At 37.6% G+C, this 25,437-nt stretch overlaps 1 protein-coding gene across 2 annotated transcripts in view; it reads left to right on the top strand.

The window, feature by feature from the left end:
• thada (THADA armadillo repeat containing) overlaps positions 1–25,437 on the top strand; it is a 110,001-nt gene that overhangs the window by 49,212 nt on the left and 35,352 nt on the right. For both annotated transcript variants that reach the window (XM_032553878.1, XM_032553879.1), the window contains exons 28-30: positions 963–1,094; positions 9,955–10,123; positions 24,238–24,341. In XM_032553878.1, coding sequence (XP_032409769.1) covers positions 963–1,094; positions 9,955–10,123; positions 24,238–24,341 — 405 coding nt within the window. The remainder of the gene's footprint in view (positions 1–962; positions 1,095–9,954; positions 10,124–24,237; positions 24,342–25,437) is intronic.

The raw sequence follows: 25,437 nt of genomic DNA on the forward strand, positions 1-25,437 counted from the left end.
CAAGTTATTTCGTATTTTCTACGGCTGAAATGATTAATGGGATCAATCTGATTATTGGAAACATGGTCAACTAATTTTGTTGATTGGAGTTTGCATTTTAGACAATAAAATGTTTGTTTTCCTATTTATTTACTTTGTGTTTTTATCTACTTTTAATATTGTATAAAATAAACTTAAGTGGTTAAATAAAAATACACAGTGTGCCCATTTTTAATCAACTAATTGATAAATCATCAGAATAATCAATAGAATAGATTATCAATAAATAACCATTTGTCACAGCCCCAATATTTACATATGTATATTTTTAATACAAATGTGAAAATATGGCTTTGAAAGATGAAGCCACATTTTTTTCGTTGATGGCAGGCTAAATAAACTACTGCTTTACAATCAGCAACCCATAACTGAAAATCATTTTATACAAATATCAGTAATGCATAAAAGAAAATGGTTCCATTTTTTCCCCCAAGATTATTTTGTGTATTTTATAACCTAAAAACCCAAACAAAATAATGGTTCTTCAAAAATGAAATTATAAGTTGAGTTTTTTTCTAAAGGTCATGTAGCGTTTAAATAAGTTCAATGCCGCTCGACCTTGGGCACATCAGAATGTCATCTGCAAACGTCATAGTCTAGCTATGACAATGCTAATGCTGCTAGCTGCTCTTTGTAACTGTGAAGTCACAAATGAGTTGTCAAAGTTTGTTTACATCCAGCAGATTCTAATTTTCTGTTCTTATGACAAGCTAAAAAATGCTAACTGCATGAGCGTCATTTGGCTAAATGAAGCTAACTAAATTAGCATAATTTAGCCAAAGGATGCTAACTATATTCTGCCTTTTGCCTAACTGGTCTTCTTGATACATACCAAAAAATATAAAATATTCTTGCTTTTGCAGCTGCCAGCTAACAGCTAAGCGTCTCTGCTAATGTTTGGTGGTTTGTGTGTTTGTGTTTAGTGACAGCGGTCATGTGACGCTCCACCCCAGCCTGTTCTTGCTGCTGCTGGTGCTCAGTCGCCTCTACCCCTCCCCCATGGATGGGTCATCCTCTCCTCTGGGTCTCGCTCCGTTCAGGCCCTTAATCATAAGGTAGGAGTGATCCTGTGCTCCATTTGTATTCAAGGCTAAACCCCCATGTGGGAATTTGTCGCTAAGTGATCAAGCTAACGACTATAAGCAATACAAGCAGCAACAATGTATGTCTGTATTTTTTCATATAATAAAAACATAATCAAAATCGCAAATAAACAGTTACTTATAACTGAGCATGTCTGTCTTTAGCATATAAATGGCAGCCATTTTTTAATTTTTTTAGCTTGTGTTTATTGAGAAACTTTTCACTTTAAACCCAAAGTTTCTGACACTCAAACCCAAACCTGAATTTGCATTCGTACTAAAACATTAAACCATTTTTGTCGTATTTAAATTCAATCTTATGGAGAAATACTGAAAAGTAGAACCGTTTAGCATTTACTTTGACTGCAGCGAGATGTTTGGGTCAGATTTCTTATCAGGCATGGAATCAAGATGGCCTCCATTAAAGATTCACTAATTGAATATCAATATCTGTATTGGTCCCAATAGTGAAAAAAATGGATATCAGTGATCATGTGGATGATCCATAAGGGCAGATAAATCTGTGTAGTCTAATTTTATGCTTTGGGGTTAATTTATTTTACATAATAATTAGACTTCCTACCGTTTGACAGAAAATTTGTTGCAGTTTATTATTTCCATGTTTGACCAAGGTAGTCATCCTGTTGTTTTTGTCAGTTTGTTTCTTTATTTATTTACATCGACTGTTATAACCCAAATTAAAGTTGCCTTGACATGTTGGACCACGTTTGTGGCACTGTTGGTGTATTTAAATGTTCTGCACTGGGGCAGATTTATTAAATAAATTAGGAATTCAGAACATTTATGTCTGTGTTTAAAAAAAAAAAAAGAAACATTTTAAGTCAATTCAAAATTGTTTATCTGTATTAGGTCGGTATCGGTTAATACTGAACCTCAGATATCAGTATTGGAAGAGAAAAAAGGGGATTGGTGCATCATACTGGGAGCTTTGTTCTAATTACATTATCATAAATATTAGTATTTTGACCTCTTACATATGGCGGCGTGTTGTTTCCCACCAGCTTTAAAACTTGACGTGAGCAGCAGCTTCTCCTTTCTCTGTTGTTTATTGCTTATTTCAGCTGCTTGTTCTGTTTATTTGAAGATAATTAAGTAATAATCACAGAAATGTCAGCAACACAACTGCAGCTCCATGTGTGCAACAATTCGCAATCGCCAAAAAAACACTCGCAGTCTCAACATTACTGACTTACCCTCTTTATATTAATGTTGACGCAGGTGCCTCTGTAACGTTTCTATAAACGTCTTCAGTATTTTTGTTATTTTTACAGATGCATCTTGCAGATCTCTGTCATTTTGTACGTTTTAATGTTTATTATGGGTGGAAACGAGATAAGTTTTCTGTTTTGGTTCTGTTTTTGTCTGCTGAGACTCCCCAGCTGTCTAATCTGGCTTGTTTTCATGTGATGTCTTGTATTTCTGTGGTTGTTTGACCTGTTTAGTTCTGTTTTGTTTCTTTTATTGTGAACCAACCAGGCAAATGGGAAACTATGGTTACAGCCTTCATTTTTTTCCCCTTCGGATTGGAGATGAGGGAAAATACTTATGGAAAGTATTTGGGAGGAGTCTAATTGACTTTCACTGGAAAACTGAGTTGAAAGGTTGGCATCTTGTGTTCCATCCAACATAATCTGCAGTTCCAGTAAGAAACAAATGGTTGTCCTTTGTAAATAGACAACATGTCGAAGAAGAGTGGAAAAATGGTCTTCATCATGTTTTGGCTTCCAGTTCAACACGGCATTATTTGCTTTTATAAAGTGAAAAGCATTTATATCATGTCGAAATTAGCCTAATATTTACTTCTTGTTGACTTGCGCCCAGACTGGTGATTAAAGTGAATGTTACTCTACTTTATGGTGAAATACAGCGCATCTGAAAAGTATTCACTTTTTCAACATTGTGTCATGTTACAGCCTTATTCCAAATTTAATTAAATTAATCTATTTCCTCAAAATATTACACACAAATGCCCCATTGTGATGGCAACGTGGAAAAAAAGTAGGCCTAAACGATTAATCACGATTAATTAATTGAAACTAATTTCAACTTTAGTATACAGACTAAATAAGAGGCCATTATTCAGAGCACCAATTAAACCACAATATATATATACGGTTTGCATTTAAGATTAAAACAGCTTTGTATATAATTATGTTTTAGCCAAAACTCCTCAGGTGGTTTAGTTTTAGCTTCACCCAATTCAAGTTCACTAAAGGAATGGTATTTTATTGGGTTTTAGGCAATCCAATGTTTATTTTCTTCTTTTAATAAAAGTAATTTAATTATTTGTTTATTTGCTAATTTTAATGCATTTTTAGAAGTGGTTAAATGAAAACGTGTAGAATGTGCCATTTTATTTTTAATGCGATTAATCTTCCGAATAATCAGTTACTAAAATAATCTTTAGTTTCAGTCTTAGAAAAAATATCAAGTGTTTCGCGGCTTATTAAAATAACAACATTTTTTTCCTATTACTAAGCAAAGGCTTAATCTATTTAATGAGTTTTTTGGTCAAATTACTGCTAAAATTAAACTTTGCACTGATATTCACATTTACAGACAGTGGATGGAATCGTGGATCATCGAATTGTGTAGGAGGATGAAGTAAATATTTCTAATATTACTTCAATATACCATATTACTCCATACGTTACTTTTCTTACCCAACTTAGACTTACACTTATTTTAATATTTATTTAACATTAACATTAGATTTTGGACGTTTTGTTCAACCAAAAAGTGAAATTTAAATGTAAAAACACCAAAATATGAACCAAAAATTCTAAAAGTAAACATTATAAAACAGTTAATATTGATTGATTGAGAATCAATCAATTGTAACTTATTAAAGTTATTCTTCTAGTTCAATTACTTTTTTTCTCGTAATTTTATCTTTTATTTTTTATTTGTATGGCTCTAATACTCTGTCGCAGTAGAATGAGAAACCTTAACAACAGTAATAAATGAAATCATTTAACAGTGAATTAAAACGGTTTTGTGTAGTTCAGTTGTGAAGTTTTTATCTCCAAAGTTTGGTGCTGGAAAAGTTTGAAAACTTTCCTTGAAAAGTGCTTGAATTTTACGGTGGGAAAAGTTTATGTGCAGAGATCAGATCTTTTTTTGCCTCCTCTTTCGTTCTCCAGCTCTGATATTTACTGTTTTTCTGGTGTCTTTGCATTTCACGACGATCTGGAGGATTATGAGCAGCGGACACGTTTATTGCAGCTGCTGTTGCCATGGTGATTTACCGTCTCTAACCCGCTCACCTGGCTCGCTCGGCGCTTCGTTAAAGGCTACGCGTTAACGAGTGGACCGCCGTCTGAGCGGATGACGTACCGGTGTTTGTCTTTTCGTTGGGCGGAAAGCGAACGAGTGCCGGGAGAAATCTGCTCTGACCATCAGCAGGGAAAAAGCTTTGCTCGTGGGTTTCATGTCTGAGTACATCGGGTGGGATTGTGTTCCCATCAGGACCATAGAGAAGCTTTTCACTGATGTGAACCGATTTTATTTCAGCGTAACCAACATCTGCAGCACTGCATGTTTTAAGATTTATCCCTGCCTGTTTTATTTGGCTGAATTAATGTTTTTCTGCCATTTATATAACACTAGGATTAAATTTTAGCCAATTTTTTTAAAATTTAGAAAGTCAACCCACTTCAACATTGGAAGTGACTATACAGCGCCTTGTAAAAGTTTTCAAATCCCTTAATTTTTCTCATTTTTTTCAGTGAAACCGCCTTTTAAAGTGATGAGGCAACACAAAGTAATCCATAGCTGTGAAATGGATGGAAAATTATCTAGTTTTCAACATTTTCCAACTTAAACTCTAAAAAGAATCCATTTTAATTCAGCCCCCATTACTCTGACACTCCTGAATAAACTACAGTGCAATAAATCACCTTCAGAAGAACGTACAAGTAGATCCCATCTGTCTTACAGCTGGGAATGTAAATGTCCACAGGAGACTCGGCAATCCAAAACATACAGGCTGAATTAAATCAAAGCATATTTATAGGTTAAAATGGCCTAGTCAAAGTCCCAACATAAACCTTTGGGAATTTTGTAAAAACTAAAAATCGAGTCATCACAGATGTTACATTTGCAGATAACCGACAGGAACTCACTAGATGTAGAAATTTGATAGAGTTATGGACTACTTAAAGTTAGTAAAACTCCATGAGAATTAATGTTTTTATTTTATTTTATTTTATATTTACAGGTTAAAGGGGCAGTATTATGTCAAATCAACTTTTTTGAGCTTAACATTGTGTTATAATATTATTCCCTCATCAAAAACATGTCTGGAGTGTTGATTTGATTCTTCCGTACATGTTTGAGAAATTATATAATAGCCATGGCAACCATTCAGTTGGTCAAAACACGTGGGTGGACGTAGCCCCGCCTTTAAGGCACAGCTCCTCCTTGGATCTGCAGTTTCCAAGTTTCAGAGCTTCCGCCTTCCTCGTGACACTCGGCTCCTCCGGACTAGCCAGCAGCAATTAGCGAACAGTTACTGCAATCCTGGTAGAAATGTTGTTAAGGTCTTGATAGAGGAGAAATGTTGTGTTGATTTCCTGAAAACGGAGTTTCAGGAAGAGCAGGAGTTTTTAAAGAGACTGAGGCCCAATTTTAAAGTGTAATATTTCTTTTAAGTCATATTTGATGTACATATAGCATTTTTATAACAACTAAAGTTAACACAGACACATAATTCTTACCCCTTTAAAGTCATGCAACAACTAAAACAGTTTAATTAGTAAAGTAAGCCGTTGGTTTTGTTACAGTTAAAGGCTCACTTCCTTTTTCTCACCGGAGAGAAACCTCGATGTCCTGGCTTGTTTCGCAGTTTCAGGGGAGTAATTTGTTCTCTCGGCTCTGCAAAATGAGGCTCAGATGAGCCTCGTTGTTGCCAGTCAACAGTCTGCCTACGGATCCCCTGGGGGACGCTGCCATTTCTAAAATTACACCCTTCCTAAATGTCATTTCCTTTTACAAAACAGCTTCATTGGGACAAATTAGCACAGACAGCTAACATGTGGGCCACTAAAGGAGGAGGAGAGTGGTAGAAAGTGAAGACTGAGCCAGTTTATTACTGTCAGGTTCATTTTTATTTTAAAATATTAAACGTAAATTGGTTTTTCTGAGTGTCTAACAGTATAATGACATAAAATAAAAAGAGTCTGATTTCCTAGAGCCTAAAGAAGCATCGATACATTTTTGTTCACTTTTGAAATAACTATCTGGGGTTTAATATCGGCCGATACCGATCAGAGAAACACTGCTGCCTTCACTTAAAATGTTTCTTTCTTTTTTTAAACACAGACATAAATCTACTGAATCGCTAATTTATTTAATAAATTTGCACCAGTACAACACATTTAAATACTAAAATTTGGTTAAATAAGCAAAAACAACTTTAATTTGTTCAGTCAGAGCAATTAGCCAATGTAAAATAAATAATCAAGTACCTGGAACTAACAAAAATAGGTCGACTGCTGTGGTCTAACATGTAAAAATAAACTGTAACAAATCTTATTTCAGACGGTTCGGAAAGTGCGATTAGAAATTCGGAATATAACGTCTTTCAGAGCACAAATACACATTTTACACTTACAGAGAAAAACCTTTGTTCGTATGTTCTGTCCAAAACTCCTAAACAGACAGTTTTAGTTTCCCTTGGTTTTGTAATAAAATGTAAACAAAAAAAACTTGTATTAAACATCTTTTGGTATCCAATTATTAATCAGTTCATTCAAAGTATCCAAATATACTTTGACTGCATCCTCAACCGATAGATTGTTCAATACAGGAATGCTATCGCATTTTGGGCACTAAAATATAAATAAAATACTTATTTTCTTATATAAAAAGCCATTGAATTATTATTTTTTATTTTAATCTTTCTCATGAATTTCTAATATTCTACAAAATGCTTCAACCAGGCGTCTGCTGCGCGGTCGAAGCATTTCGAGCGATTTGTGCGTTCAACACGGAGTTGGAAAATCTGAATTTTTGCCGCTTAACGCGAAGCATCAACCAATCAGAAAGACTCTGATTGGTAACGCAATGGCCTGTAGTTGGTGTCCTGCCAGGAGAAGAGGCTTCAACGCGCGTCGTTTCATTCCCAGCTGTCGTTTTTTCAACACAACTGAACACAAAATGTTCAGCAAAGACATCTGAGCCTCCGTTATGATTGCAGAAACTTTCACGACAATATTTTGGTGCTACTCTCTCAGTTTCATGGTTCAAAGAGACCAGCAACGGAAAACCACGAAACAAGTCCCAAAACGCAAATAGAGCAAATTTTGTCAAGCAAAATGTCAAGGGTCTGACATTTTGCACACACGTCAAACCTAAAGTGTCACACACGCGACATGTTTGGTGTGAACGCAGCAATAAAAGGTGAAATGAGAAATCTGCAGAATGTGGCAATTTTGTTCAGATTATTCGTCAGCATAATCTATAGAATAATCGATTAGTAAAATAATCGTCTGTTGCATCTTTAGATAAACCAAGAAGATATAGATTGAAAGTAAATCTGAATTGTCTGATTTATTTCAATAAACTCTTGAGTTTTTTGGTTCAAATGATAAAAAAGAACTGAAATAAAGTTTGTTGTTTGTTAGGTATGCATTTAATAACAATGTAAACTGAAAACCAAAGAGTTTTTAAACTGTATTTTTGTGCCAAAGATGAACAAATTTTCTGTGTTTTGTGTGAATTTCTGAATTAGGTTAATTGCTTTTTTTTAATTTCATGTGGCTGTTTTAGCTAAAGAATAAACAAAGGCTTTCTGAAATGACCTACTTCCTGCAGTAACTCTTGCTCTGCCCCTTCCAGTCTGTCTTATCTCATTCATGTTCTGGTCGTGTCCTTCCCCCCCGTGTCAGCTCCGGCTCTGTTATGACACCGGAGAAGGAAACTCTACCGGCTTGTAAACAAGGTTAATTTTAGCTTTACTCTCAGGGTGACAGGCCATACTCAGCATTACCGGTGAGCGCTGCAAGCGACCGTGGGAGGGAAATGTCTGTGTGTGGGCAATAACAAAACGTCGCTTACTATTTCCTGCCCGGTCAGCTAATGACTCGAAAATATTTGAATTCGGGTTTATCGTTCATCTACAGGTCCAGGAGATGTTGATTTTGTGAAGTTTGCAATAAGCTGAGGAACTGGGTGAGGGAACGAAAGCAAGGTTATGTAAGATATAAGCAAAAATAGAAGCCAAATCAAATAAGTGGTGAATTTATTAGCGACGAACTGATGGTTCGACAAGAAAACTGTAAAATCCTGAGAGGTTTCTGACGACCTGAGGGCATTTTGATCCAAGACAATCAGAACTTTATAGATCATTAACAACATTTATTTATAAATATTTTACAAACAGCATTTTGGATGAGCTTTGTTGATAGTAATTCAGTCTAGTTGAGTCCTAAACTCTGCCTTAAACTACAACTTTGGTCATTTAGTCCAGTGGTCCCCAACCCCCGGGCCGCGGACCAATTGGTACCGGGCTGCGCAAGAAATAATGAAATATTTCCGTTTTATGTATTATTTGAGTCTGGAGGATCTTTTATTTTGAAAATCCTTTAACCAGATTCTCTCGGTTATGTCTTGCGCGCCAACATTGAGCCACAGGCAGCAAAATCAGTAAGAAACAGATCAGATTCTTTGGAAAGTTTCTTTATGAAGGGAAAAGACCCAGAGAAGAGACAGGAGGATGGATTTATCCCGGCAGGCGATTCCCACATTCCAAGCTCTGCATGATATGGTGACCGGATGTTAATGAGGGAATGAAGCTTCAAACTGCTTCTCCACATAGAGACCAAGCACCCTGTGCATCAGCAACACTTCGAGTGTTATTGTCTCTCATCTCTCCCATATGGACCGTCTCGTTGCAGAGAAACAAGCTCAGGGCTCCCATTAGTCGTTATCGTGAGTTAAAACTTTCACGAAAGTAAAATGTTTGTTTTTGTGGTGCATCTGTGTCTTATTTTGAAGGGATATGTAAGCGTTACCATAGCAACCAGAGTCAGAGAGCGTTAGGACAGTGGAGAGACGAGATGAGAGGAGTAGAGCTTGTGAGTTTTAGATCTGGTTCACACGGCACGATTTTAATTTAGAAATATTTTCGCTAATAAATGGTGTTAAATGTGACTTTGTACTAATCGGGGACTATAACATCCATTAAGGCCGAGGCAGCAGTCGCTTAAACGCAATGTTTTTGACCAATTTTGAGAAAAAAAAAATGCAGTAAAATCAGAAAAAATATGAGGATCTGTTGATGTTGTGTGAATTTTGCAGATTTGTGAAAAACTGGAGGGAATAGTTGATGTAATTTGATGTAATATTAGAGGGCCGCATAAAAAACTACGGCGGGCCAGATTTGGCCCCCGGGCCTTGAGCTTGACACATGTGCTCTAGATGCTTGTTTTAAGTAAATAATTTCATAATATTAATGAAAAAGGTCTTGTTCCATTGGCAGAATATTTAACTTATAATAAGATATTTTCCCCATGTTATAAGTAAATTTATCTGCCAACAGAACAAGAACTTTTTCATCAACATTAAGAAATTATTTACTTAAAACAAGCCTCCACATCTTACTAAAAAGTTGCTTTTAAGTTAGTGTTGTCTTATTTCAAGGTTGCAACAATATTCGCATTAGAAACTAGACAAAAATCATTGATAAGATTTTGTGTTTTTGCAGTGTAATTACAAAATTGACCTCAAGTTTCTGATCTTTTGCGATATCCGTCTCTGTTAAACAGATGCAATACGTTTCCATGACGTTGCCACCATGTTTGTTGTGCAGATGCAGTCGGTCGGCCGTGTACCGAACCAGAGAGATGGCGGCCCGGGCTCTCGTCCCCTTCGTACTCGTCACCCAGATCCCGTCCACCGTCCGGACCTTACTGCAGGAACTCCCTCCAGAACCGGGACCCAACATCCAACAAAACCACATCCATGGCGCTCTGCTGCAGGTCTGCTCCCACACACCCACATCAACACAAACCAGTTCACTCATACTGGGAATATACATCGCTCACTGTAATCATAGGTTGTTTAAGCAACCGCAGGTTCTCAATTAGAGCTGAAATCAAAACTTCAATCATACGCCTGTCAGAGCTCTGCGTTTCAGTTTATGAGTCAGAGTTAGGTCAGCGCTGACAAGGACTCAAACTTCAGCCTGTGGGGTATTTATTCTCAAATTCAATTCAAAAGTACTTTATTGATGCCAAAGGGAAACTAAATGTCAGATTTTTCAAAGAGTTATTGTCGATAGTGATGGAAAGAAAGATTTCTTAGCGTTCTCGATAACTTTAACATGACAAGGAAATACAGCTGAGTGAGAGAATATCAGAAAATACAAACACTAAATATGTTTTTGATGGATGGTGGAGTTTTGGTTGAAACAATTAATCGGAGTAATTGTGATTAATTGATTATTGAAACAATTGTCAACTAAAAAACAGTGTAAAAACAACAGTAATTAAGCCAAAACTGTACACAAATATAAACACTTAAAAGAGATGTGAATCTTTCAGTGTTTAGCGTTTCCAATTTTTAGGGTCACGATTCGATTCAGAAATGATTTTTTTATTCAGAAACCAATTTTTTTTATTCAAACTCTCTACAGGTTGTTTAAATTATGTGACTGAAAAGAGGAAAAGACAATGTTAACAAAAATATAACATTTATTTAAATGTATAAGGTTCTACTATATTTAAACTAAAATAAGTTTGTGTATAAAAGTCTTTAATTTATATTAGAAGTATTGGGTTAGCTTTGCTGCCTGAGTTCTTTTTAAACTAAAAACAATGATCACCTAATAGAGACGTGAAAACAGTTTCTTACCCCAGGTAAGATACTGACTGCTCGTAACCTGACATTATAGAAAATCCCTTTAAAGACAGAATGTCTGCTGGTTCTACTGGGACAGAATCCACACAGAGCTTATCCAGACTGGGCGGTTATCTCAGGGTAAATACCCGTGTTTAGTTCTGTCATTGCACCCTGACTAAACACAACCAAACAGTCTGCCTGTAACATCAACACTGCCAGAGGAAAAGGGGCAGAGGGGGATTCCCAGAGCCTTGATGGGGGTTGGTGGGCGCGGCGCGGATCCGTACGCAGGGGTCGACTCAAAGAATGCAATCTGCAGCGGTTTCTTCAGGATGAGACGGAGTGTGCGCCGCTCGCTGGCGGTCAGGACTCCGGGGAGGTCCGCTGTGGGATGGAGGGGTTGCCTCATAAAAGCCTAGACGAGGTTTCAGGGGGAGAGTGGTTTTTAGTTTGTGTTGCTGTCATGGCTGCCACGTGTGGACGCTCCCCAGATGTCTCCCGATCTCGTCCTCCCTGGTTCATCGCCGTCTGTTTCTCCAACATGGATTTCTGATTGTTGTTCTTCTTCTGTATTGTGTTGTTGATCATTTATTGGGATAAATGCCTTACCATATGTGTGTTACAATAAATTCCAACCAATGATTTCCAATTTCCTCAAGCATCAATAATCAGGGTTTCTGAAAAATCCTTAAGTCTTAAATTCATCTATCTAAAACTAAGGCCTAAAAATGTCCTACATTTCTTCAAAAGAATGTAATTTGGTCTTAAATATGTTTATCACAAGTCTTAAATATGTGTAGGTTTTATTTTTTATTGAGAAACTGCCTGGACAGAACAGTTTCAAGGGGTTGAGGCTACCGCTAACTAGCTGCTAATATTCCCAGCTTGCTAACTAGCTACAATCTAAGTAACAAAGATTAAGTCTAAGCTTTGATGCTTAGACTTCAGCAACCAAGCATCAATAAATCTTCCATATGGATTTAAACAGAAAACAACCAATGTGTACAATAATAATAATAATAATAATAATAATAATAATGATGGTGACCTGCTCTATAAGTGAGTCACATGGCACCCAGTTAGGAACTTATAATTTGTGATCTTTCATTTCCTGCTTTTCTGGGGTATAGATACTGTATGTACCAGCATGTAAACCCATTAACAAGCCATTAAAATATGAATAAATAGCTTTGCTTCTGCATTCAGTAAGTGTTTCTTAAAATTAAATAACTACTGATCAGTCCCTCCAAGATTGTTTTTGTGGTTTTTTGAATTCAGTGGTTTTGTGATGCTAATTTAGAAATATTTGTAAGGAATTTATGCGATATCTGGTCTAATGTATGATGTTAAATGTGACTTTTTATTAATCACCGAATCAATCACGCACTATAACGTGACGCCAAGTAAGGCCGAGGCAGCAGCCACTTAAACCCAATGTTTCTGATCAATTTTGAGAAAAATTTGCACTAAAATCAAAGAAAATGTGGGGATTTGTTGATTTTGTGTGGATTTTGCGTATTTGTAAAAAACCGGAGGGCTTATTGATGTAATTTAGAGTCTAGAGGGCCACATACAAAAATATGGCGGGCCAGATTTGGCCCCTGAGCCTTGAGTTTGACATGTGCTCTAGATCTTGCTGACATTAGTGATAGAAGGCTGACTTTTGGAATCGTCTTTATGTAGAAATGAAGGTTAAGGTTTGACTCGCCCACATGTCGGGCCTCATCTCTAGTTTCTAGCTGTAATAGCTGAAGCAGTGGGTGGAAAAGTGTATAAAATTCATGTTGCGATGCGGCCAAACTCACAGCAGCGCTGCTTTCAGTCACATGGTGTCAGATTGCATAAAGAGACTGAAATGCAATAAAAATCCTTCCAGCTCTTAAATTAACTATATTATACATCACATTTGACAGGAAAAGTTTCTCACCAATGTTTGAAAAGTGAGTTTTACCTTCTCCTGCTTAAATGATGGTGTTTATATGTGATGTAATGAAGCGGGAATCGCCATGGCGACCAGTAAACACAGTTCCCAACTTTGATGGGAATGTTCCCACCTTCCTCTTTTGTCCGTTTCCTGATATCAGTTCCATTTCTTCATGCCGTGAAAGGCAGGGATCACGTCTCTCCAGGATGGAATCGTCTCCTGGAATGGGAGCTGAGGAAGTAGGAAGCCTCTTTGTCCTTTCCTGTATCTCGTCTTCGCCGTGTTCGGGGCTTGTTACAGGAGAACCGCGACGCCGCCCACCTGTTTTCTAATTAAAAAGATGAAACAGGAGCTGCATGCTCATTTGAACCAAACTGTAATTTTCCAGTGATCATTTTTTGATGAAAAATAAAATCAAATAGTTCTTTTCTTTGTGTCTAAAACTAGATAAACAAATAGATAAATACCACATTTATCTATTTGTGACGTTTAAAACAATATTTCAGCTAAGAGACACGTTTGTGTCTTTTTTTATTTGTTAAAACAATCATTGAAGTTCAATGTCAGTAAAGCGCGCCTCTTTCCAGTCATAGAGTTTGGATTCACTGGGATGCATCTTCTTTGCTTCAGTAAGGACATAAACTTATGAGATGTAGTGATTCTGATGCCTGTAAGCCATGTGTAGACATTCATTTCCTTTTTCCTGCCACCAAAAGCTCACTAGACTATTTATACATCTCATTGAGTCTCCTTATCTTTCTGTGTTATGCAGAAAGACGTCCCCTTGTGGCCCCTCAGGGTATTGCAGCCAGAAAAGCACTGGCTGTTTACTCTGAAGGTGAATTTCACTAAGTGCAATGCTCTGGCAGCAAGCATGATGCTGCCACCCCCATCTTTGCCAGGGGTACAGTTTCAAAAGCTCTGATCTATTATATTTCCCTGAACAAGTTATGATGTGTCTATACAAAATATGTTCATTACACTTTTGTACAAAATCATTCTTAGATAATGACATTTTAGTCTGATCAGTTCTGCCTATTTTGAGTTGTTTTAGGGCCTCCTGTCACTTTAAATTAAAAAAAGCTGCAGCTGGCCGCAACCCCCCAACTCGACATTTATGTTCACGCATGAAAATGGCTGCAAACAGATGAGCAATTATACTACATGCATCTTTGAAAAGCAGTAGTAGAGCTTCCTGCACAATTAAAAAGAATGCAGCAAGTGGTTTCTGGATGGCAAGTCAACAACAAAGCTCTTGTCTTTTCCAGCAGCCATTGTACAGCGCATACAGTGGTAAAACTAGCTGATCAAATGTCATGGAGCTCTGCTTGGTTTGCTAGGTAACTGGCTGCACTTCACTGGGGTTGCTAGGTAACAGGCAGTGCCTGGTGATTTGTAACGTTACATTCCAGAGGTTTTTGAAACGGCTCATTTTCTATACACTAAAAAACATTAATTTACTGCCAAAACTTTGCAGCATTTCTTTTTTTTTAAACGCTCGGGTTGTTTTTAGAAGCAGTAGAAACCCAAATGGAAGCACAAAAAACATCCGAAATGTGAATTTTGTATAATTGGTTTCTTTTAACTCCTCCAAACATAGTTCTTATCATTGTGGCCCTAATAAATCAAACTTTCTCTTCTGATCAATGTGCTCTATTTTATTTCTGAAAATAATTTGTTTCATGATTTGGACAGAAACCAGTAGGGACCTGATGGAGGATCCGAATGAATGAGTATACTTTATTAATCGCAAAGGGAAATTCACAAATCCGAAGGTATTTGTAGCTTCTATGTCTTTGGGAGTCACTGTTGGAAAAACTCTTCGGTGTAGACACAACACTGTGTGCCTTGAGCTTGGCAGCTTTTTCATGCTGGTATTATTCATACACTACAAAAACACAAAATCTTAAGCATTTTCTGGTCTAGTTTATAGTGAAAATATCTTAGTACACTTGAAATAAGACAAAACTAACTTACAAGTAACTTTCCAGCAGGATATATGAGCTTAAGTCAATCATTCCTTGATATTGATGAAAAAGTTCTAGTTTTATTGGCAGATTATTTCACTTATAACATGAAAAATGTCTTGTTACAGGTTAAATAATCTGCCAGTTGAGCTGGTACATTTTAAAATCAATATTAAGGAATTATTTACTTTAAACAAAGCCCTATACATTGCTGAAAAGCTTCTTGTAAGTTAGTTTTGTCTTATTTCAAATGTACTAAGACATTTGCAGCAGAAACTAGATCTCAAAAAACTTGATAAGATTTTGTTTTTGCAGTGTAATGAGTGTCGCCTGACTGAAGATGCTAAACAACGCTTGAGCAAAAGGATGAAAACGAACTAGCTCAGCGCTATCTGCCGACTGATGCATATCCAGACTATCGGGTCTGCAGGTAAAGACGATGAAGAGATGTTTGTGTTTGATATGCAGCCTCTGTCCCAGCAGCAGCTGCTGGAGAAGCGACTGAAATTAGCAGCAGGCAGATAGAAGTCTGCAGTACGTGTGGAGAGGAGCATCTGACACGCAGAGTCCCCGATCCGGCAGATAGCGACCTGCATTTTTACTGTCTGAAATCCTCTGCTGGATGTTTGCGGTGTGTGTGTGTGTGTGGGTGTGCGTGTGTGTGTGAGGACGCGGTGTTTAGCCTTGGGACCCGTCTAGCGCGGGGCACCACGGTTCGCCGTGTGTGTTTTTGTGTAACAGGTAGCAGATGTTTTTGCTCGGGGGGAGAAGTTACTTCCTCTGTCACTGTCAGAGAACAACTGTTAGTGGGCCAAGTGGGAATCTGGGAACCATCACAGCTACTGCGCCGCGCCTTACCTCCCTGCTGACTTTCACATACACTTTATGAATCGGCTGGAAAACGCGTCACCATGGTTACGGTCTGGGTTTCCCTCAGATCCTGGGTTTCTGCTGGTTTTTCTACATTAGGGAGCTGACATCGACTTTGAATTTTAATACAATGCTTTGTGGTACTGTCGTGATAAATGATAAAAATGACATTTAATTCTTTATTTTTAGGTAACTGTAGGAGAGACTGGGATCTAGCTGAATCCCTGATCATTCATTTAGCTTCTTTGTAAAAATCCTTCTTTTTAAATGTGGACGCTGACATTAGCAATACTAATTACTAATTGCTGCAACATGTTTGGCATTGAGATGCTCAGGGTTTCCCCCAGAAATCTACCTAAGCCCATAGCAAGGAAGTCACCAAGTTTTTGAGTTAAAAAATGTTTAAAGTTGACAGGAAATTTGGAAATATCTCAACGTAATTATGTTATTGGACGATATTAACAATTAGCATTAACATAAATAAATATATTTTTTTGCACTTCAGTTGTTTCACCCTAATTAAAGTGTCATAATATTTTTTATCCTTTACCCGTCCTTTACTTGTCCCTTTATTTGCTGATGTTTTTAGCATGTAGAGCGGTAAATACAGGCTTTGTTTACGATGTTTCATTGAATAAAAAAACATTGTGTTCACATAATTACCATACTATGTTACTATAGTGCTTCTCAACATGGAGTCTTTTTAACCCGTCTTTGCTATCACTATTACTGTATATAAAATTTTTTTGTTTATTTTAAATAAGCATAAAACTCTTAGCCTGGCGGGGAGGAAAGTAAAGCCAGGTGGCCCGCCAGGCTTATAATACAACCTGCAAAAACACAAGATCCTACCAAGTATTTTTGGTCTAGTTTCTAATGCAAATATCTTAGTACTCTTGAAATAAGACAAAATTAACTTACAAGTAACTTTGCAGTAAGTTATATGAGCTTGTTTTAAGTAAATAATTCATTAATATTTATTTTAAAAGTTCTAGTTCCACTGGCAGATTATTAACTTATAACATGGGGAAAATATCTTGTTATACTTTAAATAATCTGCCAGTGGAACTAGAACTTTATCATCAATATTAAAGAGTTATTTACTTAAAACAAGCATTTTTATTTTGCTGAAAAGTTTCTTGTAAACTAAGATATTTGCACTAGAAATTAAACACCCTTGGCAAGACTTAGTGTTTTTAGGCTTGAATAGATTTGCTGATCGGCTAACTCCTTTTAGCACAACTTCCACACAACAACAGTCTTTTCCAGCGTCCACTCAGGCTGTTTTTTGAATCTGAAATTATCCACCATTGATCCAAAAGAAGCGGCTTTTGCTGTTGTTTACGTCAGAATTATGGACGTACCACATACAAAGGTTCCGGCTCGGGACTTTCATATGTTGAAGCCAATTAATTGGATTAAGATTCTCAACACGTTAAAATCAGTACAATTAATTAACCAAAATTAAAATATAGTTTATACCCAACAGCAAAGTAAAGCAGGATGTATCTTCACAGGTTTATTTCCCCAGACTGTTTAGTTTCGCCCTTCCTCGGTTGTCTGTGGCTTTAAAGCAGGGATGCCCAAAGTCGGTCCGCGAGGGCCGGCATCCTGCATGTTTTAGTTCTCTTTTAGTTCTTTTGCCCTCTCTCATGCAAAAGTAGTTAGATGCCTTGTTATGAAACAAGGCGTACAGAATGTCTTGATTCTTGTCATCTTTAGCACTGCGGTGGCTGGTTTAACGCACCTGAATCAAATGATGGCTTGTTAGAAGGCCTAAGAAGAGCACTGACATGCTGAAAAGGTTGTTGGTACTACTAGGGAGAGAACAAAAAGGTGCAGGACGCCGGCCCTGACTTTGGGCAACCCTGCTTTAAAGCTAGCTTAGACGCTGCATTCACACCCATGTGCACATGTAGATGTAAAGTAGCATGACGTTGTGTCTGGAGGACAAACTGAGCTTTGTGTCAGAACGCGTCTGCATTCGCTTTATTTCCTTTTATATTTAGCTCATCTTTATTGGGATCCATTTTTGCCTAATTGGGCGCGTCTGCAATTTGCGTCTCCGTGTCTGCTTTTAACGTCGATTCATGCGTCTCTTTGTGCATGTGTTTTACTGGACGGAGTTCTGGATTGCAGTGCAATTATTTGCACTTGCTCCTTCTGTGTGTGAGCTTGGCGTATAAAGGGCGCACTCTCGCTGCAGCGTGTGGTCAGTCTGTGGTTGCGGCAGTGGGAGGGACGGCAGGGCAGGCTGATAACAGAGTCTGAATGGACCTCACATCCACCACCACTATTTTTGCCGGTCCCAAAAGCAGAGAGGAAGGCTTGCTACAACACACGCAAGAAAAAAAGCCCTCTCTCATGCAAAAGTAGTTAGATGCCTCGTTATGAAACAAGGCGTACAGAATGTCTTGATTCTTGTCATATTTAGCACTGCGGTGGCTGGGGTTTCCGGTTCAACACAAAAAATATACAAACCGAAGCTATAACAGCGGCAGGTGTTTTTAGCCACTGTTATGAGATATAATAATTAACAACAAGGAGCTAAATTAGGTCAATATTAAATTAAATGAAAACTCAAACACCATTTAAACAGAACACCCTCCAATGTGGAAATGTCATATGAGTTTAAATCATTATATATGAATCATATGACTTCTGTTTCAAGTACTCAGCGTACAGACAAATACAAATATACCGACTTAAATAAGAATAAAGGAGCAGTACACTGCAAAAACACAAAATATTACTAAGTATATTTGGTCTAGTTTCTATTGCCAATATCATAGGACACTTAAAATAAGGCAAAACTAACAAGACTTTTCAGCGACAGGAGTTGGTTTTTAGTCAATTGTTCCTTCATATTCATAAAAACTTTATTATTTCACTTAGAACATGGGGAAAATGTTGGTTTAAGTGAAATAATCTAACAGTGGCTCTAGTACTTTTTATTGTTTATGTATTAAAACAAGCCCCTATATCTTCTGACAACTTACTTGAAAGTTAGTTTTGACTTATGTCAAATGCACTAAGATGTTTGCAAAAGAAACTGGACCGACAATATTTGGTAAAATTTTGTTTTTGCAGTGTATGTTTTCAAAGCAGGAGAAAACTTTTTTCTATATTATTATTATTATTATTAATATTTTTTTCGCTTGTGATTAACTTGTCAAGAGTAATATCATCAAGGAGTCATATTAACAAAAGAGAGAAGACATGCTAACGTTAGCATTTTGGCTAACTAGTTTGTTTTAAGTCAATAATTCCTTAATATTGAAGAAAAAAATACTGGTTCCTTTTCCAGATTATTTCACTAATAACAAGACATTATTCCCATGTTATAAATGTAATAATCTGACATTGGAATTAGAACTTTTTCTTCCATATTAAGGCATTATTGACTTAAAACAATCTGCTATATCTTACTGAAAATTTACTTGTAGGTTATTTTTGTCTTAGTTCAACTGTACTGAGGTATTTGCACTAGAAAATAACTTGGTAGGATTTTATGTTTTGACGGTGTATTTAAATGTATTTGCAGGTAATTTTTCTTTATACAATTGAAAGATTATTGTAAGGATGAGAGTTTATTGAATTCAAACTGTACAACTCCTATTATCCAGTCTGATTGGATCTGACACAAAGACTGGACAATCTTTGTGCAATCATTACATAAAATATGTAAAATATGTCACTACATATTTTAAGGATTTACCTCTGCTGTTTGGGTGATTATTGCTTCCAGCTAATTAAAAGTCAAAATTTAGCTTAGAAGACTAAGATACTAAATCAAACCAATAAAGAAATATGACATGACAAACCTTATGGGGATTTCAGGAGCCATGTCATCTGCTGGTGTTTCTCTAGGACTTCCTGTCCACAGTGCTAAAATAGAATAGAAACAGCATTTATTGTCCCACAAAGGGGAAATTCTGGAGTAAAAGTACCAATTCCTGCTTTACTGCAGTGCAGATGAACTGGAGACTGCTATTTAAGCAGCCTTGTTTTTTTTTTGTTGGTTTTTTGGCATATGTACATTTGAAGACCAAAATTATTCAAACAACAGGCTAATTCTAGATTGTATTCAAGGAGGTGCTTTTTTTATTATTCCATTTTGGTGCGAAAATATTTAAAGGTAGAAGAGGAAAGATTAATTTTTGATGTGAATATATATACAGTACAGCCCAAAAGTTTGGACACACCTTTTAATTCAATGAGTTTCCTTTATTTTCATGACTATTGACATTGTAGATTCACACTGAAGGCATCAAAACTATGAATAACACATGTGGAAATATGCACTAAACAAAAAAGTGTAAAACAACTGAAAATACCCCTTATATTCTAGTTTCTTCAAAGTAGCAACCTTTTGCTGTGATTACTGCTTTGCACACACTCTGCGTTTTCTTGATGAGCTTCAAGAGGTAGTCACCTGAAATGGTTTTCACTTCATAGGTGTGCCCTGGCAGGTTAATAAGTGGGATTTCTTGCCTTATAAATAGTCATGAAAATAAAGAAAACCCATTTTAATTAGAAGGTGTGTCCAAACTTTTGGTCTGTACTGTATATACATATAATGCTCCACAAATAAGAAAAACATCAGAACTATTGTGGTGCGAAGTCTAGTTTAAGTGAGTATATAAAGAAGGAATGTTGAACTTTAACAAATTTACATAGTGGATATTTTACAGTATAATACAGCAGTTGTTTGTTTGAGACCTAAATTCTTGTTTGTCTCTTTAATAAAAAGAGTGTTTGGTTCTAACATGACTCAGCAAGTTATTCTTTCTTGTATGACAGTCATTGATATTAATATTATAGTCATACGTACCAATACTTACAGTTATATTTAACAAATAATAATATAATTGGTAAATTAATTTATTTCAGTAAACATGTTTTATTGTTTATTTACACGTAGACAGGTGTTTTAAAGCTGTTATTTGTGTTAATAATAAAAACAACACATTTAAGATTAGAATAATACATAAAACCAATAAAAAATATATTTTTAACACATAAATATGGGCTTAATGAAAATTAAGTTTAATAGTTGCTTAAAGGTTCACTTCAAGAAGGTGCTTTTAATCTGAAAAACAAGCTTCATTTGAACACATTTTCAAATTTTACTGAATATTACTACTTGTCCAAATCGTTCAATAATTCACAAGTGGGTATATAGAATATAATAAGTGGAAGTTGATATATGTTGGACTTTTGGGTCAGTTTTCATCAGATGATAATAGAAACCTGTGGACCAGGTTAAATAAATTTAATATGTTGGAGAAAAAGCACGTTTTATTAATCTAATTATTTCAGTGTAAAAAGTCACGATTTGCTTGGAATAATTAGCATTTAACTGAGATTTACTTGGAGATGTATGGATTTTATGGCTAAACAAACATTTTTATGGCAATAATAATTGAAAAATTAGACATTTTCTTCTACAGCATTTCTCTGTGCTGCTGTTTCATTGTCCCTGATTTATTTCAGCTTGATTCAACCGAGCATCCCCACCCACATGGGGTGTTGTTCTCCTCTCCGTCCTTGGGAGGAGGAGGAGGAGGAGGAGGAACAGGGAGGCATCGCTTTCTATAAATATTTCGTTTTTCACCATGCCGGGCTGGATTGAGCCGGTTGAGCCTCGGATGCAGGGACTTCCCAGCTCTGGGGATGAGGTGTAGCAGTGGAGGGCAGAGAGGGAGAGCGTGGACACAGGAGGATGAATCAAACCGTTTCATGGGAAGGAGCGCCTCTGTAAACAGAACTTCCTGTCCTGATTGATGTTTGGTGTCAAAAAGTCCAAAAAAACTTGACCTATTCTGCATTAAACAGGATTTGTACATCACCAATCTGATCGTTTTTGGACATTGCTTCTACTTCTCTTAGTTTTTCTTGGCCTGAATTCGTTTCACATAGATCATCTTGAGTTACATTTTCTGACTGCAGAGTGGCTTAGAAGTGTTCACTTTTGGAAGCAGGTCCAGAAAAAAAAAAAGAAAAACCTCATCGCTGAGTGACAGTGAGAGGAAGAGAGCGTCTCTTGGTGGGGGTGTGAAAGCTTTCGGTGCGAGCCAGTGGGTGTTGTCTGGGCGTGGAGAGGGGACGGGGCGGGCCAGGACTCAGTGGCCATGCTTGGTGCTACGTGGTCGGCCTGGTTTTTCCCCACGTTGCCTTCCCTGCACGGCGTAATGAATGGCTTCCTACTGGTCTGTGGCCGTGGCCCCAGCTTAAAGAGTATACTTACCAAGGCTCAGAATACACACCCCAGCAGGCCGGCCAGCCAGCCAGCCTGTGTCCTTTCCTCTGAACACTCCCAACCACCGGTCCACCTGCTGCAGACTGGCGCAGTTTCTGTTTCACAGCGCTGGTTGAAGTGGGAAGCATTTCCTTTAAAGCACAAGTGGTTTTCTTCTTCTATCTACAGCATTACAGGGGACTTCTGTAATGCTTTGTTCACTGCAAAAACACATTTGTTGAGAGAGAGAACCGCAGTAGGTCAGGGGTGTCCAATCAGGAAAGTTTAGAGTTCAGGAGACAAACTGAACGCCGCAGGACGCTGAGACGAGCACGTCCTCTTCTGACGCACTTATCAAAAATATTCAGTGATAAAATATTATGTGCCAAAATTCCCAGAATTTTGTAGCTGACAGCCATCTTGGTAGGTACTGTAACCAACTGTCATTACAGTTGCTAGGAAGTTGCTATGACAACAATAAACAAGTCACAAGCTTAGAACTACAGTAGCTCACACCTCATTCCTATCAAACTTATAAACAATATAAGTGCATTATAATTATTACTTGATAACAATTTATGAGTATTTTGTGTAATACTAAGATAAATATCAGATATTATATTGACAAACTGGCTAAATTAGCTTAGCTGACGTAGCTTTTATCTGCAGGCTAAGATGAACATGAAGTCTACATGTTTATTACTACATGTACTTACTCTGCCGGTCACCAGAACCTCGTTATTCACACAAAGAGTTTGTACTTCCTTTACAAATCACTGACTGTATGCGTCCATGGATTTCAGGCTGCGAAGCTAATGCATGGTGTACGCTGAGCAGGTGTTTAATTATCCATGGCTGTGTTCAGGTGACTGCTTGTTAATAATCACAAAATAAATATCAAGCCTGAAAACATATCATAACGGACCGAATGTTATGTTTTAGACGTAATCTATGTTCTGTCGGCTGCCGGTTACCACGGCAACGGGTGTGCTGTAGGGTATAAAGCCGACAGAAAGAGAGAGATATAGTAAAAATATACAATTTGTTTTGAGTTGTTCACCTGTACGGCGTTATTTTATCTTTGGTGTGGCGCATTGTTATTCCTGAAAGTTCAATAAATGTTAAAATTCAACTAGTTACTTCAAAGGCAGAGGTAATTTTATTTATATAGCAAATTTTCAGCAACAAGGCAACACAAAGTGCTCAAACTCTGATCCAGAACCGCACTGTATTCTGGGAGATGTAGGCAGAGGAAAAACTTTAGCCGCTCAACCTCACAGCCAGCTAGGCTAGCTGGGTAGCATTTACTAACTCACTCACTCTTTGGTTACCTAGCAACTCACTCACTCTTTGGTTACCTAGCAATTCACTCACTCTTTGGTTACCTAGCAACCCACTCACTCTTTGGTTACCTAGCAATTCACTCACTCTTTGGTTACCTAGCAACTCACTCACTCTTTGGTTACCTAGCAATTCACTCACTCTTTGGTTACCTAGCAACTCACTCACTCTTTGGTTACCTAGCAATTCACTCACTCTTTGGTTACCTAGCAACCCACTCACTCTTTGGTTACCTAGCAACGACTTACTATAGCAGCAGTTTAAGATTTTGCCACTGCAGCTTATAACTGGTAAAAAATAAACAACGGTGTGAAGTGAAAATTGTAGATAGGAGGAAAGACCAACAGCCTTGTGGTATTTCAGATATTTAAAATAAAAAACTAATCAACAATTATTGATATCAACTGATCTGAAACGTTTATATTCTGATTTGTTTGTCAGCCATATCATCCAGAGATAGATAAATAGATATAGATAAAGATATATAAGGATTGATGGATAATGATAGATAATAAAGTTAGCTAGATATATAAAGATAGACATATATACATAGACAGACAGACAGAAACAAGCAAAGTAACTTTATTAATCCTTTTTGGATTTTCCCTCAGGGATCTTGTTGTTCCCGTCTTCTTCACGGCACTTTTACATAAACATCAAACCCTTTAAACATTAAATTAAACAGATATTAACACCCCAATCCTACAGTTGCTCAGTTCTTGTTGTACTCCTGTCAGCATAGCAATTAAACGATAAAACTGATTTATCGCTCAGCTATAGTTTGGTCTGTGGCTGCAGAGCTTGGCGGGTTACGACCCACCAGGCGGTTTCTGTTCTGAACCCAGATCACCTTTCTGCTGACCCATCCTTGTGTTGTGAGAGTGAATGTGTGTTTGTCTGTGTGTGCAGGTGCTGTTTCTGCTGCGCTCCTTCCAGGCCGACTCACACAGACCCCTGCCAGCAGGAAGTGGCATCGGAGAGGCCCTCCGTCAGCGCATGTGGCTGGCTTCTAGGTAATCCTAGACACACGCATGCACACGTGTTGGAAACGACGCAGCGATAAGCATCCACTCCCCTCCTCCAGAAGAAAAAGCTCCTTGTTTGTCGTACATCCCCTGGCCGGCCGCGTCTGCTTCATGTCCTGCTGAGGTTTCTATTTCAAAGAGGCCGCCCGCTGACCCGACTGCAGACCTTTCCACCCGGCCGCCCCTCCACCAAAGAGCCTCTCACTGTGGGCCACGGTCAGTCCGGCTGAGGTCAGGCCCAGGTCTCCGGTAGATAACACGCTGCTAGCTTCACTTGATTACTCTGATGAGGCTTTATTAAGATGACGAGGTGAATTCCTGCTGCCTAGAGCGCGCCCGTTTGATCAGGACATTGCAGGTCAAAGGATCTCTGTTTTTGGAAAAAGGAAAACCTCCCAGCTCGTCCAGAACACCACTAATTTGACGAAGGCCGCCTTCCAGAAAGGATGGAATGCATTGTTTGTCTGGTCTGAGTCAGTGCTGGGCTCTGGACTCACACCGTCTCAGGCTCGTGTCAGGTTGGAGGTTTTTCTGTCTCCAGGATGCTGTCATCCTGTGGTGACCATCATATTTAAACATCTGAGTCGTTTGGATTTCTGTCTGATGACTCAGCCCTCCGGAGCGTTTACTTTGTGCATCATTGTGAAACAGTAACTGGAGCCTAACGGATGAAGGCTTTTCAACTGCCAAAATTAATACTGATACTGCCATGGTTTTAACCAGAACCAAACATGTAGAAGCAGAATGCAGCTTCTATTCACCACTAATCTGAAACAAACTTCTAGAAAACTGCAAAAGAGCTGAAACACTGAGTTTCTTTAAATCAGGGGTCTCAAACTCATTTAAATTTTTTTAGCAAAAATCTGAATGTTCTTAAAGGGCCGGTTGTGCCAGAATGAATTGATAAAACCCATTAAACTGTTAAAGTATTAATGAATAGATGTTTGTTTCAGCATTCAATGTGTTCCTTAAAATTAAATAATTACTGATCAGTCCCCTGATTGTTTTTGTGTTTTTGCAATCAAAATCATAGATTTTGTGGTGCTAATTTAAGGAATTGTAAGGAATTTTGCAGTAATGCAGT

The sequence above is a fragment of the Xiphophorus hellerii genome, chromosome 22 (genome assembly GCF_003331165.1).
Source record: "Xiphophorus hellerii strain 12219 chromosome 22, Xiphophorus_hellerii-4.1, whole genome shotgun sequence".
Taxonomy (NCBI): Eukaryota; Metazoa; Chordata; class Actinopteri; order Cyprinodontiformes; family Poeciliidae; genus Xiphophorus; species Xiphophorus hellerii.